At 38.5% G+C, this 19,369-nt stretch overlaps 1 protein-coding gene across 2 annotated transcripts in view; it reads right to left on the reverse strand.

Moving 5' to 3' along the window:
• The window catches only part of LOC148643537 (uncharacterized), a 97,049-nt gene that overhangs the window by 30,340 nt on the left and 47,340 nt on the right, over nucleotides 1–19,369 (reverse strand). For both annotated transcript variants that reach the window (XM_088615848.1, XM_088615847.1), the window contains exons 37-41: nucleotides 15,748–15,862; nucleotides 9,160–9,373; nucleotides 7,650–7,759; nucleotides 4,432–4,577; nucleotides 1,989–2,061 (exon numbers count right to left, since the gene is read on the reverse strand). In XM_088615848.1, coding sequence (XP_088471974.1) covers nucleotides 1,989–2,061; nucleotides 4,432–4,577; nucleotides 7,650–7,759; nucleotides 9,160–9,373; nucleotides 15,748–15,862 — 658 coding nt within the window. The remainder of the gene's footprint in view (nucleotides 1–1,988; nucleotides 2,062–4,431; nucleotides 4,578–7,649; nucleotides 7,760–9,159; nucleotides 9,374–15,747; nucleotides 15,863–19,369) is intronic.

Genomic DNA, 19,369 nt, shown 5'->3' on the forward strand with positions numbered 1-19,369 from the left:
TTATGACTGCTCTCTGCCCATTAAATGCTGTTTGGGAAAGCACAAATTGTTACTATGGGGCATCGTGGCTAGAATCAGAACAGTTTATTTACAAGGTTCTGGTGGCCTAAAAGTAAGACAACTGTTTTGCTGCTGAACTCTGTGCATACTGCCATTTATTAAAGGGCCAACTGAGAAGGATGAACATCTATCCAACTATCAGTGTGTTTTTTCAATAACATTTCATATCCATCTACGTGCTACACTGAGATCAGCAGGATCTTACTATTTGTTTGACCTCAAAAGATTAAAAAAAGTTATTGACTTATTTCCACAGAGTTATCAAACTCATGTATTGTGTTTAATTTTTTCTTCCCTATCTTCTTGGTGACAAGGGAAAATTGCCTTTTAACAGCGTCTGGTTACTGCTGGTTTAGTCTAGCTTTTGTTAGACACAGAATGTCATCTTCAGTGCACACTGGGTGGTATTCACAGAGTAGTTTTTTTTTTTAAAGAATTAAAACAAAATGAAGGGCACTTCTTGAGAGGCACTCGTTAGAATCTTGGAGTTGGGTAAAAGCATGCCCTTCTCTAGTTGCGAATACCACACCTATAATGATCCACACAGTCTGATCACAGCTGGTGATCTTAAAAACAAGAGAATCTTCGACATGCTCTTTCCTCTAAAGTGTTGCCGTTGCACAATGTGGTGCACAGGGAACGTGAAAGCTATAACAATTACTTCAAATAATGAGCTCAACAACCTACCTCCATAAAAAATAATAGTCCCTTGTAATATGTTTAGCTTTATTACATAAAGCAGTCAAGTTACTATTTTCCCATAAAACAGATGAATTGGAAGAAATACATTAACAAACCCCCACAGGCGAATGCTAATGTTGCTGCGATATACAGTACTCCGTTTCACGTTATGCCATATGGTGCATTTGCTGTGGCCCCAGAGTGCAGATTATGCCGAGGAGTAAAGTAATTGTTTCCCTAATAATGTGTGACAGCAGAAAAATGTGCAACACAATCATATAAAAAATGTAAAGGTTTGCAGACTTGAAGTAAGCATTATGCCAACCGAATAAATACATTTTCTTTTAGGAAAATATTTTTTCCCATTGAAATCTGTTCAGCGGGCACTTTGCTGAGTAGATATATGCTGCGAATTTTGTCCCTTAAAACATTTAACTGCTGTTTAACAGGCCCACAAGGATAGTGTGTTATCTGGACACATCAATCCATTTATTTTCAGTAACTGCTTTATCCTTAGGGGGGTCGTGGTGAGCCAGAGTCTAACTTGGGAAGCACACAGTGTAAGGCGGGATTATTCCCTGACTGGGATACCAGTCTACCGGAAAGCTCGCACAAATACAACACAGCAATTTAGAGACACCACTTAATCTGGACAGCCTGTCCCCAATCTGTGGGAGGAAAATCAATTGCAGGATAGACACACACAGCTTTTCACTCACACAAGCAAATCCAAAGCAAAAATACATTTTGAGTTCTGTGAAATTTGCATGCCTAAGAGTAGCTCCGGAGAGAGAGACCTGTTCATCTCCGAGTTAAAGAAATCAGTGCAGTCGCTTGTTTACTCAGGCTACCGGTCAAGTTTCTACATTTCTACAGTCATAAACAGGGTTGTGGAAGTGTGAAACAAGCTGCTGTACACAGCCATGTGGTTGAAGATGATACCTTTCCCTTAAGAAACAGCTGGATGAGATCCTTGGAACTATACTAACTACCAGACGGGCCAGAATGACTGAATGGCTTCCTCTTGTTTGCTGCCATACTTGTGTTCTTCTATAAACACAAGGAAAAGCAACACTGTTTTGATGTTTCTGAGCTGTGCCAGTGTGCTACAGAGTTGGAAGCCTGTCAGCAGCAAGTAGGAGCTGGGATAAAGGGTCTCCTGTTTAAAGCAACACAAGCAGAAATCCTGCAAATATGAAAATATATTTCACAGCAATATGTCTGCATTTCTGAGAAACGTACTGTACCTAATGGTAGTCGTTCTAGTTCTGGATAATCCAAGTTAAACCATCTTTCCCACTCAGTCGAATGTTCAGCAATCTGAAATAAAAAAAACAAAGCTGGAAGTATGTGATCATTGTTTTTGAAACATCCTCCAGAGCAAGTTCACATATTGATTGACTGACTGACTGATAAAACAGGTTGGACAACATCAAATCCTCTTTTGAATGCTTAGTCAAGTTGCCCTGGTTTAATGTACTTTTTCAACTTGCTGACCTGGTGTGGTTGTTTCTGAACAGATACTGTGTTTTAAATTTCTGCCTGTCTCGATATTCACAACAAATCACCCATAATAGCCAGCACGAGTTTGGGAGGCTCTGATCTTTCTGAACTGAGCCATTAAGACAGACAAGTCTTTAAAGAAACTGCTTTCACTTATTGCCCTCAATTAACACCTTGCTCAACACAGTCCCACTCCAGCTCCTCAGCAGTGCACCAGAAAGGCAAGGTCGAAGTGATTAAGCAGGGCAGCTCTGCTCCTGCACTGAAGGAAAAAGTGCAACCAGCCTCTTCTCTAACGTTACCGTACTTGATAGGAAAGCTTTGAATTTGCCAGAATGCAGTGGTGTAGCATTGACATGGCAAGAATTTCCACATCTTCGCCCATTAAACACCATTCAAGCTGACTGATCTTTCAAGAGCAAACAATATTCATCATGGACATTTTATAAACTGACAGCCTTTTCAATTTAAGTTAACAACAACAAAAACAACGGAAAATGGGAAAAGCATCTTCTTTAAAACCTAAATACCCAACTTACTCGTAGACTTCGGTGTATTTGCACAATAAGATGTTTATTTTCTAACCATAAAGAAATTTCTGTCACCTGTCTTAAGGTACCGTATCGTCAACTCTTCGCAAAATTGGTATTTGTACGCATCTCTGGACTTTCACTACATGGAGTCTTAAACATAAGAACAGTTACAGACAGGACATTCAACCCATCTGGCCCAAAGTCTGGGGGATGGTTTAATCATAATCTTGCACGATTCTACTCATTCATATCCACATATCACGATTCTTGTGCATCACTCCCTCCACCCCATCATCACCCTTGCTCAGCTCCCTGGCTCCTCCCGAAGAAGAGGGGGAGTAAGATGGGTTTCTGAAAGCCTTATGCTCACGGTCAGGTAGCTGTAAAGTTCCCTATCTAATTCACACCTCTACACCATCTTAATTAGGGTTTGGCCAAACTACTGAAATGGGATCAACTTCATTCATAACATAAACACACAATTTACACATTGTTAGCTCCTGGTGCTGGATACACAGATATAATCTGATATAAATCACATCTCTAAATAAGAAAAAGCAAAACTCAATGTAACCTGTACTTAGTCAAAAGCAACCCTTTCGTTGCTACTTTGCGAATACATGCAGAATTACCATTCATGATATTTAAACACCAAATGCAGTACATGAATGATTAAAAATACACAGTAATAAATTAATCATTGGAGGGAGAATTTCCTTCAAATTAATTTATAAGTTGTGTACACTTCATTACCCTACGCTGTACTGCTCAGGAATTAAACAAAATAAAACAGAAAGTAACAAAATCACTTGGGTGTTTGCCCGACATGATTGTAATAGAGGCAATATATTTTTCAGCAAAAAAAGGCCATGAACATCCATGGAAGTAATTCTCAGCACCACTTGCTCTCTACGCTTGTGACATTAACTTTCCGGAGTTCTTTTCCGTAGATTTTACAACAGAAACCATGGAGGAAGGTTTGTAGGTAAATTCAAATTTACATACATTGAGTCTGGCGTAAACCAAAATTAAGGACACTTCCTCTTCAGCTGATGTAATGTAACAGGTAGCTTACAGTGACTGAACTTCTCTTTGCTCCCAAAAGAATAAATCCTTTGTCGGTGTCTACTCCTGGCTTTCTGGTGTGGCTCAGCTGTCACGTCTCTGGGTGGAAAGTATCTCAGAAGTGTGTTCTGGCCCAATGTACTGTACATGTTACACTTGGGCCATGAGAAAGTATTGTAGCTTAGTTCACAAACTTTGCAGAAGATAAACGTTTGTCAATCACACACCTGAAGAAGGCTCCATTGCTGAAACGTTGTGTTTTCTTTCTTTTCTTTTCAGCTATTACTTGTTAGACGGATTGATGTCACTTCTAATTGCATTATCAAAGATGCAGATAAAATGATACAGTATCCAACCACAAGTCCCTTTTGGGGGGGGCTAACAGTACCATTGAGGAGTTAAGAAATCTTGGTAAATGGGGCAAGACTCTCTCACGGTAAAATTAATCGTTTAGATCAATTTTCAAAACGCAGTGGCTGTCAACTTTGGTTTAAATGCACAGTAATAGGTTTGCTCTAACGTAGCAAGGGAGGATGATTTATGTACAGTATGTGCCTTGAAACAAGTGAGTGGGAGTGCTGAGACTGACCTGTACACAGACACCCTCCAGAGGACCAGGAAGAAGAGAGAGGGCCAGCAAGCACTCCCACTGCTCGGCTGGCATCCAGGCAGGTGGCAGCCCCTCAGAGCCAAGGTCTCCCAGGGACGGAGGAACTCCATCGTAATCTTGAAAGCCTTGAGAAGTGGGAAAGAAAGACACTGAATGAGTTTGGGACATAGTACAGCAGCCGAGGTGCAAAACAGTACAGGAAGTCTTTGTTTATTGCATGAAACAATCTGTAGTGAGAGTACGTGTTTTTATAATTATTATTACTGCAGTTCAATTTTGATGAAGGAAAAGAAATGTACAGTTTGTTCCAGCATATTTTATAGCCTAATATACTGTATGACTGACCGCAGTCATAAAGAAAGCAAACAGCTTGCAACTTTCCATAGATGTAAGCAGAAATGAGACATCAGTCATTTATATAGGTTCTTTAGAAAAAAATGAAACTGCAGAAACTCTTAGAGGATCATTTTACTCACACTCAGAAGTACTCTCTACCACATCTTCTCTGTATATTTATACACTGTATCTGTGCTGCTGCATAACCAATAGATAAAATTGTTTAATTGAGCCAGTATTGTATGGGTCAGGAAAAGACTGTTCTTGTCATCCATTGTTTTCAACTTTACTAGTTTAATCTCAGGGTGAAGGAGATATAGCGTAATCCAATAATGATCTATTTGATATGTACTGTCAATTAACAACTGCAGGGTCAATTTTCCATGTGATTTAAGTCCATCAAAAGAAGGAAACAGAAGTATTTTATCAAAGTTAAATGCAGCAAAAGCCAACAGTAATGTTTTTTTTTGCAGAAGCCATCATTCCTGGCACGCCATTAAGCAGAAGCAAAATCTTTAAACAGCACAGTTGCCATGGGAAATTTACTGAACTATTTATAATGGCGGCTCAAATTAAATAAAGAAACAAATTAGGTTAAGAGAAAACCATCCGAAATACATGAACAGAAACCCAAACATGATGCGCTGCCAGGCTATGTATCCACAGCTCATCAGGCGCTGTGATCTTTGCAGTGAACGAATAAAGATCGACTTATGTATGTCAAGCACATACTGTGTTCTGTTTAATTAGAAGTACTCCATGAGGACCTGCACATGCTTTGTATCTGCTTCACTTTGTGCTTGGTATTTTGTTGCACACATATTATCAATATGCCAAGGTACTTGTAGTTAATTTGACTCACTATTTATGAAGGCAGTGAGTGCTATTTATAAGAAGCAAGAGCAACAGAGACTGTGAAGTAACTGGTCTTTTATGGAAAGAATCAGATTAAGTTCAAAACTGTCCAACTGGTGCAAGATTATATTGAATATAAACATGACCTTTCCTCTGAGCTATAGGCAAGCCTGCTGTATTTATTGCCTGAAGAAGTGCTGTAAAACACTACAGACTGAAGGTTGATAAGTCAAGTGCTCCTGCTGATGCTGTGTCATATTATCGCACAGATGTGTTATTCCAATTATTTCATATTTCCTGTAATTTGTATTTCACATTGCGTGTACATGTTTAACATACATTAAATATTAATTTTTACACCATTTAGCCCAATGATTCAATTGCACATTAAAGTAAAAGGTTAAGAGAGTTCTGTTCTGTTCTAAAGCTATAAATAGTCCACAAAGCCCATGACTGAGTTTTTGAAACCATGGGTTGGTGATAAAACTAGATTAGTACGTTTCTCTACTACTCCATACAACAACAAATTATTTTCATGAGGAATTTTATGCTAAACAGAGAACATTCTTCTTCTTTATGAGGTTTGGATAAATTAGCTACAATACTACAGTACATGACACCTCTATATTATAGCAAAGATAAAAACAACCTTCAAAACATATTGAGTGCTTTGATGGTCTGTAAGGTCTCCACTACACTCTTAAGCACTATGATTAAGGAATGTATTGAATGGACTCCAGTGTGCTAACGTTGTCAAAAGGTTATTACATTCGTGCTGATAAGTTACAGCCATCAAAACCAGTTCTGGCTAACTCAGCACGACATTAATGGAGACAAAGCAATCTCTAAAACAGGGCAGATATTTGCTAAAGCTGTAAAGGTTTGTGTCATTTTCTACTTTCTTCTGCTGCACAGTGTTCAAATTACTTGAAAGAAAATGCAGTTAACATCTTAAGTGGATGCTGCCAAGAAGATCTGTAGTCTTCCTTTGAACCATCTAAGCAAATCCATTTTAAACCAGGGACAATGGGTGGTAATCTGAAGGCAAACAAAAAGGTAAGAAACTTAAGCAATGTATCTTGGAGATTGAGAATGAATATCGGTAAAAAAATGATTGTGGAAGGCTATTTAAGGCTACCTCTTGCTATTACGTGCTAGAGTAGAAAGGTGGCAGATGGGATAACGATGAACTCCCAGGGACAGTAATAGAATACCAAGTCTTCGTGAGAAAGCCAGTAACAGGATAAGCCATGAAACTGTAGTCCACTGTTAAATGATCCTAAAGGCAAACAAACTGGAACAAGAGGTTTAAGCATCATATGAAAGAGAAAGAGAGTAATCTCTGAGAACCCCTGAGAAGAAGTTACAGTACTTAAAAGGATAGGGGGAATAGGATTCAGAATATGTGGCATGCTGGGCACAAAAACCGACAAGCTATATTCTATCTGATTTTAGGCTTTAAGGTGGTGCAGCCCATTCCATCAGAAAGAAGGATTAGATATCATATTCTCTGAGCGGGCTCTCAAAACAATCTCGGAGAAAGCAGCCCCTCAGCAATAACCATAAGAAACAGCTGTCGCCCTTACTGTGCATGGGCAGCTTCTGCTCCATTTCTTGTTGCTTAGTACTGATCAGATTCGACCATGGCTAGCAGAAAATGATTCTGTACCCCCCTGAGCAATTTGAGGAAACGGTCCTCAATGGTTAAAAAGTAATTGACTTTTGCAGAACCAGCACTTCATAAATCCAGCTTATTTTAATGTGCTCCTCACAAACCATAATAAGTTTGTAACAAATATTAATGCCATATGAAACAAACTATACAGAAGGCGGAATGGTTTTGGTAATGTTGCTGGGTCTTCTGCTTTTCAAGAAAGGCAACTGGGAACAGAGCTGGATGTAAAAGGCATCAGAAACTGCTGATGTCTCTACTACTAAAGTGCAAAATTCTAAAATGGCTCAACCACTGACAGGATAAAATAGATTCTATAATGTACTCTATTTACCTTTTAAGAGAAAGGATACCTCTTCCTCTCTGAGTGCTCCTTCACTCTCCATCTGGATGTACAAAGAAAGCATACAGGAAAACACCAGGCTATGTTCGGGATACAGGCTCCTACAAACAAACAAGAAGTGAGTCAAAAATGTTATGACTGACCTGGAGCTTAGTAGTGGTACAAATGCATGCTTTTTATTTATAAAGGTTAGAATGATCATTCCCATCAAGAGACGTCAAGTACCAAGAACACAACAATTTGAACTGGATGGACTCATATCACAGTAGCACATCCACCACACATCACATGTCTCAGAAATTTAATTCAAAATTATTCAAAACCCCATATTATAGTACTATACAGTATATACTTTAATGCCTCAATGGTTTAGAAAATCAAACTGGAAGAATGCAACACGATCTTAGAAAGCGAATTAATTTCTCAGACAAGCAGCAGTGTAAATCTCACCACATTATGCCACAGGCCCAGGTCCAGGCTTGTATGGAAATACACAATCTTTGAAGCCCTTGAAGAAAGCATGCTATTTACTTATTTAAAAGGGTTTTATTAAAATAAACAAAAATCTTCTCCTTGTTTTTTGTCATTTCGGACCTCAGACCAGCTCCTGAGGGAACACCGTCTCTGCCAGTTTTCAACTTCAGTGGTTCTCACCTACAGCACTGTTTCAGTGCTCGGACCTTGATTCCACACCTAGCCTGGATAAAGTACATTATTTCCAACATCAGCATACAGAGCGTTATCTGTATCTACAGTATCTAACTCTGCATGAAGAATTTGCTCACTAAATTATGAATAAAAAGGTTCTAATTGGTGACCAGTTTATCAAGTACAGCCATAGAAGGGAAGGACAATAAACCACAGCAAGCGAGTGTTTATCCTTCTGCTGAGGTCCCGTTGGTCACTTTTCAGCTACAGTACCCTACATGAATGAGAGCAGCTCTGGAGCTCACTGATTAACACAGGGATCATACCACTTGCATATTCCGATCAGCTTTTTAAGAGCTGAAAGCAAATTTAAAAATAAGTCACAGTTGGAGCAAAACTCATTTGGCACTGGGACTCCATGACAGAACAATGATTGAGCACCACTGATTTGGGCAACCAGGGGGAAAAATGCCTACAGTATATAAAGATCAGGTGTGCATACCGACAGTCAGATCCAGAAAAGTATGATATTTATTCCTGTAACCCATGTCTTAATATTTCTGTGGCCTTTCTGTTCAACAAACCGCCCACCCAAGTCTGCAATTAGGCAGATGTGACCCAAGTGTCAAACTGACCTCCATCAGATTTTACTTGCTAATATCCCAGCTAACGAAAAAGTCAAACCGTGACATGACTTTGTAATGCAGAAGCATGCATTCCCTTTCTGCAATAATGCAATGAAAGCTAATCAATGTGTTGCCCCAAAAAAAAAATTTAAGTAACCCCCGACAGCAACAAATCAATGGAAAAATGACATCAGAGCACACAGACTGTAAACATTAAGATGACGAACTGGTTTATCGTCTGGTGGACGGTTTCTGTGAGCTGATCCACAAGCTGTCTGATTTCATTGGTGGATAGGCTCAGGCTGTCAGCTGCAGGTGATGGAGGTTTGTGTTTCCTCGATATGTCGGCTGTGTCCATGGGAAAGCCCAACTGTGACGATGGAGATTCTTCCGAGACGTGAGGGTCCATAACTGGTTCATCGAGGTTCCTTTCTAAAGCTTCTGCATCAAAAAACAAAGACAAAACACTTGACATTGCAAAAAAGGAGATAACTTTGTTTTGATAACATGAATTCCTTTACTTGTATTGACGTCAGCATGGTAGGGCACTCTTAGAATGTAGAATCCATCAAGAAATAACCGATTTGAGTATGTGTGCTCAACTTTCTAACATAAAAGATATTCCTGATTTTTTTTGCTCGTTTTGATTTATGATGATTTAATATGTATTTATTTCCAGGTGCAGTGTATTTTAGGAGATCAGGGAAATGGAAACCAGAAATGTCCTTGCATTCAGAAGAATGTATGAATCTCACCATTCAGCTGAATGGGATAACAGCTGGACAAGACCCCTACATCACTCAGCTACTTCATTGTATTCTTATAAATAAAGCTGGTTGGTCATTAGTAGTGTAACAATAACTATTCCATGCTGAAAAGTGAATATTTACACAACGTTTTGGCTGTGGAGCCACAACTGATTCTAATTACTGCATGAAATAACAATTCTCACTCTCGCAACTCAAAAAATGAGTCCATCAACAAGTTCAAAAGAGCAGGTGTTTCTTTTCTCCTTCCACTTTCAATCAGGAAAAGGGAATTTCAAGAACATTATACAAAAAAATACAACATACATTCCTGGTCGTGTAAATGTAAATTCTCTGACCAGCTTTCCCAAATGGTAGAAACACCGTTCTCCTTTGTGTTCAATGTTCAGTATTCCAGTGAGTGCTTAAAATATCATACATTTCAAAATCAAAGTCCTTGGAGTTGAAGGTTCCTTAGCATAGTCAAGCTTTTCTATCAGCACAGGACCTTGTTAAATAAATCTTTATCGGACAACAGAAAGAACTGGCCTGTCTCCTTGGGCTCTTCTCCTCCTTGCTCTTTTCTGCTTTCTACCCCCCTCTCCTGTCCAGGTTCCAGCCTTCTCTTTAAAAAGGGTCAGGCTGATTCCTTCTCACCTGGGCTCAGTAATAATTAATAGATCTCGGGTGCAACTAGAACAACCAAGTGACCTTTCTTAATTAACTAAAACGTCTTATTACTGATAACTGGACTGATATTATGGCAAGATAATTAAATCCATCAATGAAACACTAATTTTTCGTGTCAAAAGATTCTTTTTAGTGGCTAGTGTCACAGTAGGGCCAACGTAGTAAAAACGTCTAACTTGGTCATTGCATGCAATGATGATTTTCACTACATAAAGCTTTTTATCTGCCTCATGTCGGAAAAAAAAAATCCATCTTTTTTGTTTCTGTCTTGGTTGTGAATTGCCGGAATTAACTTTAATCTTTAATCCAAATCAATTCAACAGCTCACAGCCAAAAGAGATGAAAGATAAAAATAAGAGGAAAAGAGTGCACTGCCTTTGAGCTAATAGAATCACAAATTAAAAATTAAACCTTTTACTCTGTTCAGAAACAGCAGGACATTTTGACCTCTGCTTGACATATCTAAATGGAAGTGAGGTCAGATTAGCTGCTTTTGTCATGAAAATAAATCTGGTCTCTAAATCCTTTTGTACAGCATGGCTGGTTGTGTATATGTGGCTCTAAGATGCCAATTAGCCTGACAGTAGTGTAACTTTGTTAATATAATTTAATATTTTGAGAATCCATCATCAGAAAGCCACATATTCTTGCATAGGTAATGTAAATTTATTGGCTCTAATTAACATGTGAGAATAATTCAGACTATAAACAAAGAAGACACCCAAGTTTGGAATCAAATTCGGTACACAGCAGTGCTAACCACCAATAAAATGTACAACTATTTATCACTTCTCCTGAAAAATATGAATCGCCAGGAATCCAAGAACAAATGGGTATGAATCAGACTACAAAACCAAACTAAACTGACATTCTGATAAACTGTATTCTTTTTATCCCAATCATCCTTTGCAAGTCCTCTGATATAATCATAATCTTAATTCACATCTCACAAAGACACATGAAACAGAAATGCACTATAGTGACGACTGCACCTCAAACCTACAAAATGTCAAACCAGTAATATAAGGTAATAAAGTATATATATATAAAGTACAAAATAAAGGTCTGGGAAGAAAATAAGCAGGCTGGATGCATCACTTTAAAATAATGTACAAGGAACAGCCATCCAGAATCTGTCAACAAAAGCTTGACAATATCTAAATATCTGGAAGGTCTAGTTTCTTCTGCTACGCTGCTGTTTCAAAAAATACTTTTTATCATACATCTACCTTATTTGAAATTGTTTGAAGGGCTGTTGTTTTTTTTTTTTTTATCAGGCAATGGGCAATAACTCTTGTGCCCACTTGGGAGGGCATGCTGCAGCTTAGCACATACTGGAGGAGGGGGGGGGTCACATCTCTCACTGACGCCCACACAAGCTCTCAACTTTGCACCAAGAACTAAGGGTCTCCAAGCAGGCTATTCACAGCCTGCTGGCCTGGTTCCACAACCTGGATACCACAACTGACTGGGAATCCCAGGTGCAGTCAGCTGTTGACATGACTAGGTCAATGGTTCCCAATCCTGGTCCTGGTGACCCACATACCTCTTATTGCTTCGGCCCAGCCCTCAGTTATACAATCAAACCCTTCAGTGACTTAATGAGAAGAAGATTAATTTGAACTGCTTTGTTCCCAGCTCTTAAACATGTTGGAGCTTTAACCGTTGTATTTTGAAAGAGAAGTAAAATTCCAAGCTTGTGACTAGAAGCAAAATGCAGATATTCAATTGAAGCAACTTCTTAGATCAATTAAGGCTTAAACAATCTAATGAAGTTGGGATGGAATGAAAACCAGCACCAGGGTGGGTCATTAAGACCAGGACTGGGAACCACTGTATGCTGTAGGTCATAGGGTTCAGCCACCACTCTGAGCTAAAGCCTTTTCTGGCTTGGTCACTCAGAAACCTGTTTCACCTTTTTCAATGTGTTGTGGTGCACTGGAAACCAATAGGAAACACGTTCATTCTATTAGCTGTGGGAAAATCTATGATCTTTGCGTTTCCGACAGATTAAAACAACGACTTTAAAGCAATCTATTAAGGTTATTTTCTATTCTGTCCATCCCCCACTGCCAAACTGCTAGTGAGAGATTACTAGGGAAGCGTGTGACAAATGATGTTCAGGAAATGTTTCCCTTCTTGCCCTGAGGTAGCAGAGAGATCAGTGCAAAATCAGTCTTCTTTGTGTGTTCTAATGTAACACCGAACTTGGTATAACATGGTTTAAAAAAGAACTGAGGCTCATAATCTTTAAATTAAGTGTTATTATCCACGTTATACCATCTTAAGCTTATAAAACAAACGCCATTAACCCAGGAATTTTCATTTTTACAAAATCATGCTTTCAGCCTTTTGAATAAACATCTTATAATCCTTCAGGAAAAACATCATGTCTCTGTGAATCTAATCTTATTGTGAAGGAATACGGCTTTGACAAACTTACTTCAGCTGCAACAATGTACGAGATCCATCATCGCTAACAGCATTTTTGAAGCTTCACCACAAACGGAACAGAAGGTTAATGAAAAAAAATCAGTGATAATATGGAGGCCGGTGGAAAACAGCATTCTACTGCCCCCATGTGAAGACTGAAGAAGAAATGTCTGCAGCTGAGCAGATTCAATGTCTCACTGCTTAAGGTAAGAAGTAAGAGAGTTGTTGTTTCTGTAGAGCTTTAACAAAAGCAAAAAAAACATTACAAAATATGATTTAGATCCAAATTAGATCCAGCATCCTGGTTTGTTTTATGCTTCTTGCTGTATTTTGTCACAGAAGAGTACTTGTCTTTTCAGTTGAAATATGAGACTAGCTCAAGCGCTTCTGAGTAGATTTGCTACCTTAAAACTATGAATGGTCCATTTCTCTGTTTTTAAGTTTTGCAGACTCAAAATTGTTATGTAATGAAACGGTAGCATGTCAGTTCTTATTTAGTACTTTCATATTATTTGGAGAACAGACGTACAGTAATAGTAAACTCAGACTCAACATGTTTATATTTTGCTGTAGGAAGATGTCAAAATATACAGATATGCCAATGCAAGATATATTTAATAAAATGAAGCAGGCCGCAACAGCAGAAGCAGAAGCAACAGATAGATGAACATGTCTGCAATGTTTAAAAATGCTAATGGTTACGAAGGCCACACAAGGACTCCCAGTGCTACAGTCTGTCAATACCACATGATTTTTTCTTAGAAAAGGCTTTTTTTGCTACCCCTTGCAAAGCCCATCCAAATCGCTTCCCAATTTCAAAATAAAATTGCCAGTTAAAAGCGATACATTAAAGAACATGTTGCTGCACTATGGATTATTCTTTTGTCAGTTTTCAAAGACATCTGTTTTCAAAATCTACCTGCCTTGTTGTTTACCATAGGCTATCTATCTGTTTTAACAACCTCCAGAGGGACTTCACACAGCTCATTGTGCAGGAGTACTGCTAATGCATTCTCTCCAGCACTTCCCTGACTAATGTACACTTACACAGTGAGTGCATGTAACAGCCAGTAATAAACATCAGGAAAAAAGACGACTGTTTACAGTGTGAGGAAAAAGCTAAATTTTTAATCTCTAAACAGACAGTTCAAGAGCTGCTGGTAGCTCACAGAAGCTTTCTTTGTCCACAAGAAACAAGTGGTTTGCATTCAAACTAATAAAATAAAGCAGACCGGTGGCTGCTTATGTGCATCATAGCAAGCTTCTATTCTATAGCATCCTCTGTAATAGGAGATACTTGTGGTGTCAAAAAAGAGCAAATTGTGGAATTACAACATGTCAGGTTTACGCAAGTCAGACACCAAATGTAGCAGTAATACAATTGTCTTAAATAAACTTTACTCTGAGAAACACAATCAATTCTTGACATGTTTTAGGACTATTTAGACAAGAACAGTTTGTTTCCTACACTTCACACAGTTGTTTAACTGTTAGACATGCGAACAGAAAATGTGTTGGCATTTCATCAGTTTTATCATTTGTTCTACGGAAAATGTGATTTCAGAAAAGGCACTAGGGAGTATTTACAGATGTTACACCTGACATCAAAGAAGAAAGACTGAAATTTACTTTAATGTGCTCTATTATATGGAATGGTCTGACCTTTTTTTGCTGACACTTTTGTGCCATTTTGAAAAGGGCAAAAAAACCTCCTGGATTCCATTATGTGATGAAATATGTGAATAAGGGATAACATTCGCCTTGCAGAAAGGAAAAAAAAAAACAATCTTTAATAGGCACACTGGAGACATTTCAAAGTTATTTGGCTCAGTACTGGTATAAAAATTATCTTTTGCTCATATAAATTTTTAAACCACTCTTGCTCTATATGTAAAATCAGAATGGAAGCAAATGAGAGTATTTGGATAGTTTTATATGTCCATGAATATCTCAGTTTAAAAATTACAGTCCTGTTTCATCAGTTAACTGCGATAAAAGTCAGTATTATATTAACCTATACTTTATCGGTTCTTGAGCTTGCTGTGTTTTAGGCTCTCACCACTACAAACTGTACACCCTTTACTTACAAATCTACATAAAATTTAAAATGCCTGTGTAATCTGAAAGAAATTTAGTTTTGTGTTTGTCTAATATGTTCAGCATGACCATGCTAATTAATGTGGTTCATGTTAGCCTGCTAATAATAATGTTTATATAGTACCAATTACCACCTTAACATGACCGGGTCTGCAAACCCATAGAAATTCAAAGAGACCTGCCATCTGCACTTCACATTCCTGAAGATGAACAGAGATGTCAAATCCAATTAGAACTTTCCTGTTTCTCAGTGCATTGAAATTTCAGTGCCGTAAAATATTTCAAAGTAAACAGGCCAATACTTAGCAGTGTAGAGGTTTGCAGTCACAATGTTCTTGATAATTGAATCAATGTAATTATCGAGTGCTTTAAGAGGCCAGAAATCTCAGATGTAGATGTGGCCTTAACCTGCACAGCTGAGGTAATGACAGCCTGGACACAAGGGTGAGTTTACCTGGACCCACTGACTAGGTGAAAGAAGTCAAGGAGTGTCTGCAAGGGCAGTGAGGAGGGGGGTTACAAAACTCTGGGAAAGGGGTGTCTGTTAACCAGACTTAACTGAGCGGTACTAGGAGCTAGCCACTTGGTCTCAAGTTTTGGTTAGGAACTACAGTATATTATAATATTTCAGCTCTTGTGTTCTGAATTTGTGGTACACATGCAGTAGGTAATTAAAATGTTGAGGAGAAATATAATGCCTTTGTTGGAGCTTGTGTTCCTAGAGACAGCTCAAAGGCTTCCACAGGCAGTAAAACAGAAGCAGAAATGCCTTCATTTTATGTATCATTTTTTCGGTCATTTAACTTTCATTTGTTTAGACATTAAGAAAATAGCAATTTGCTGGATTACCTCTTCCAGGAATATCACCACCATGCTGTCTGTCATCGGAATCATCGGCTTCTGTGACTTCAGGGTCCGTTACAGAATTAGCTTGATTGAATGTATTTTTCCGAGCATCTTCAACCTGTAACCATGGCAACATCGCTTACCCGTCAAATTACAGTACCCACAAATCATTAAATGTTTTTGCTCCATTAAAAGAAAGAGAAATTAACGACACCAAATAATAAGTTGGACATTAAAATATATGCGAGGAAAACGACGAGTCATTACCTTCCAAATAGAGCAACACTTGTGCCCAGTTACGCTACGTGAACCTATAAATTGGTTGCTTTATTGAGGTCACCAGGACGCCCTGGCAGTGATCATTAGAAAAAAGTTTGCATGTTCTTTTTTATTTCCAGAAAGACTTTGATTTCTATCAATCTAGTAGCATTTACATTCACATCGGGATGCTGATCTTTGCCAGGCTAGAAAACAAACTTGAAATAACACATTTTTAGCCAACACATGTAAGTCAGGGACATGGTTAATTAAAGTACAAACAGGACTGGGTCCCAGCTGTCAGGTCATTACTGTACCATTGATTGTGAGCATCAACTCACAGACTAGAGGACAGGCTGACAGCCCTTTGGTTTGCCACCAGGAAGCACATTTTGTTTAAGTGTGGTTCACCCATTATTTTGGGTTTTTTATTTTCTATTTTTGTGCTAAATTTTTCTGCCAAGTAAACAGTAGTTTACTGCGCTAGCAGCTAAGAGATCTAGACCCCCTATATGTATAGGTACTAAAATTAAACCTAGAAATTATTAAGCGGTAAAGAGAAAGTGTGCCACAAGGTATAAAACACAAGCCTCACATGTTCACTATAATCTTAAGCCTAAATGGATAAAGACAGACAGGAATTTGATTCCTATTTCCTAATAATCATTATTGTCCATTATTAAAGCCACCAACATTTGGAGGTCATGACAGTGTTATATCTTCCTCTCCATCCCCATATTTCAGAAGCTCCTACATCGTTTAAGGCTCATCCACTATCCTAAGGCTACTCCTTTTAAACATCTGATACTGTTCAGTATAAAGCCACAAACGTCTATATGGGAAATCCTTGATTTCAGATGTAGTAAAGGGGCAATCAGTCCTCATTTTATCACTGTTTTTTAACATTTTTAACAAAATATGCAAAGACGTTACTGAACTAATACACACATAGCATGAGACAATATGGTACTGACTAGCTCTCATAATGCAGTGTCAATCAGCCAGGACTTCAATAATAATACACTACACAGCATGGGAAGTGTCAGAGTAAACTACACAAGTTGATTTCATAAATGTGTTGCTGTTCTGCTTTCTCATGCTGTGAACATGTTCATATTCAATCATATCATTTATAAATGCCATGAACCTGAGTAGTATTTCTTACGAGATCCATATTAAGTATTAAAATAGGGTTATAACATCATCCCTAATGAGAGTGAAACAGCAGTCTATTGTTGCTTGCTTTGGCTAAATATACACAGAGCACAATTAGAAGCCTCTATTTAACTACCTAATTAATATGCATATATCTGATAACAGATAGACGGCTAGATATCCAAGATATGGATTATGGGAATGTGATTGTTAATTAGCTCTGCTTACTTAATCAGTACATATGCAAAGTACACATCTCTTTAGCTGTTCCTGCTTTCTAGAGTTTTGAAATAGCCAGAGCTAATTAATATTTACATTTTTGTAATTCAGAGATGATCTCTCTGTCTGCACGGCCATCTCTAAGTGGGAATTATGTGCTTCCGCACTATAAAAAACGATGGAATTGAGAATTACCTGAACAATAAACATGCATTTTTCCTCTTTCAAAAATGAAAAAATAGCCCTGCATGTACAGTACTCTAAGATGACAAGAGGAAGGGTCTCTTTTTGTTGTTGTATAGCTGCACCCTGTCGCTAGGTAACAGGGATAGGAAGCATGACAATGTAATGATTCTCTTCGGACTGTGAAATAGTCTCAGGCTGCTAAAGAATCATCATTATTTGGATGATGAACTGCAAGGTATTAATTTCTTTACAAATGAATAATAAATTGCACATAATCAATTTGGATTAAGTTTGGATATGAACTGATATGGTGTGAATATCAATTTGGTTATGAATTGACTGTATCTGGAATGGGAGCAGCCCGATTAAAAATGAATGTAAAAATCAATTGACAAACAGCTACAGCGAAAGGAAAAAATACCGATATCGGCTGCTGTTATTGCTCTTTTGTATTAAAGGTATTTTCAAGGACATTCACAAAGCCTAGCAAATGGTAACATTTCTGCACTTTATGATGGGTATCTAATTGAAAGATCCAAAGACAAATCATCTTACTATGTGCACTCGGTTAGGGGACAAAATTCATGGAATGTGCATAAAATTGTTCCTTTCGGTTAACATGTCATTAGCTCGGTTTTTCTGTCAGATCCCATTATCAGAAAGACACTCATTCCCGGTAAAAGTCAGGTTATCCCAAACAACCAGAGAGTAAGGAGGGACATTGCTGTGGGCAGCACGCCAGTCCATGGCAGGGCACACAAAGAACTGATGACAATTTCGAGTCTTTAAAAGGGGGAAGGAAAATTGAGCAGTCAGAGAAGCCCGACACCAACCTGAGATAACATGCAGGCTCTGTATAGACAGTGCCCCAGTCCAGAACTGAGCCCAGGGCGAAAGAGATGTGAGGGAGTTCAGCTAACTACCATGCCTCAGTGCTCCTCCTGACTGAGCACTTTCATCGCTAAACCACTGGAAGACATTGCATCGTGACGAGGAACGGTCAATGAGCCTCATCCTCAGGGTGTTACACAGAGCACTATAAAATAATAACTTAAGACAGTGTGAATCTGCCTAAGTCACTGTTTACTCTCCTCTCGCCCCCTTCTCCCGTTTTTATTTCCTTTCTTATTTTGCCCTAACAAAGCTCCCGAAGGCAAGCTGACTGCAAGGATCTGCTTGGCACCAGATTTTTGTGTTAGTGCAGCTGACATTGCTCCCCAGCTGGGTCTTCTCAACCCAGATTGGTTTTGTCTTCTAATCCTTTGTGACACTTCTGTGTTATTACTGCTGACACCCCCAGTGGTAATGGGACTGATGCTAGCTGTCAGATTTTATAGTTCTTTTCCCCCTTGGAAAGACTACCAAAGTACTTAGGAGCTATTTTCATGTTAGCAGATCCCTCAGGGTTAGCACTGTCTTTACTCTTCATCAATTAATTTGTTCAACTCAGTGTAACTTTATTGGAATCACTTAGGGGCCTTAATTAGTCCTAAAAACTTGTTCTTTGTTGTAGCTGTCACTTGTCACTGTGAGTACTGCAGACTTCCCTGGCAAAGTGAGGTCTGGCACTCTGTTACCATCAAGGCAGAATGTCCAAGCATCTATCCAAAAGGCATGCTGAGGACATGTAGGGTAAAAGCTGCCGAATAACAGTGAAGACCACCACTGAACGTCATAGTATGGCAATATGTTACTCTCCTGGCTTCTACCTCCAAGATTTTCTTTAAAACAAAATAATAATCAGCTGGAAAACACTCTGCTAATAAAATACCATGTTATTTAAATGATTGAATGCCCTTTTCAATTA

The sequence above is a fragment of the Lepisosteus platostomus genome, chromosome 22 (genome assembly GCF_059453375.1).
Source record: "Lepisosteus platostomus isolate fLepPlt1 chromosome 22, fLepPlt1.hap1, whole genome shotgun sequence".
In the NCBI taxonomy this organism is placed as follows: domain Eukaryota; kingdom Metazoa; phylum Chordata; class Actinopteri; order Semionotiformes; family Lepisosteidae; genus Lepisosteus; species Lepisosteus platostomus.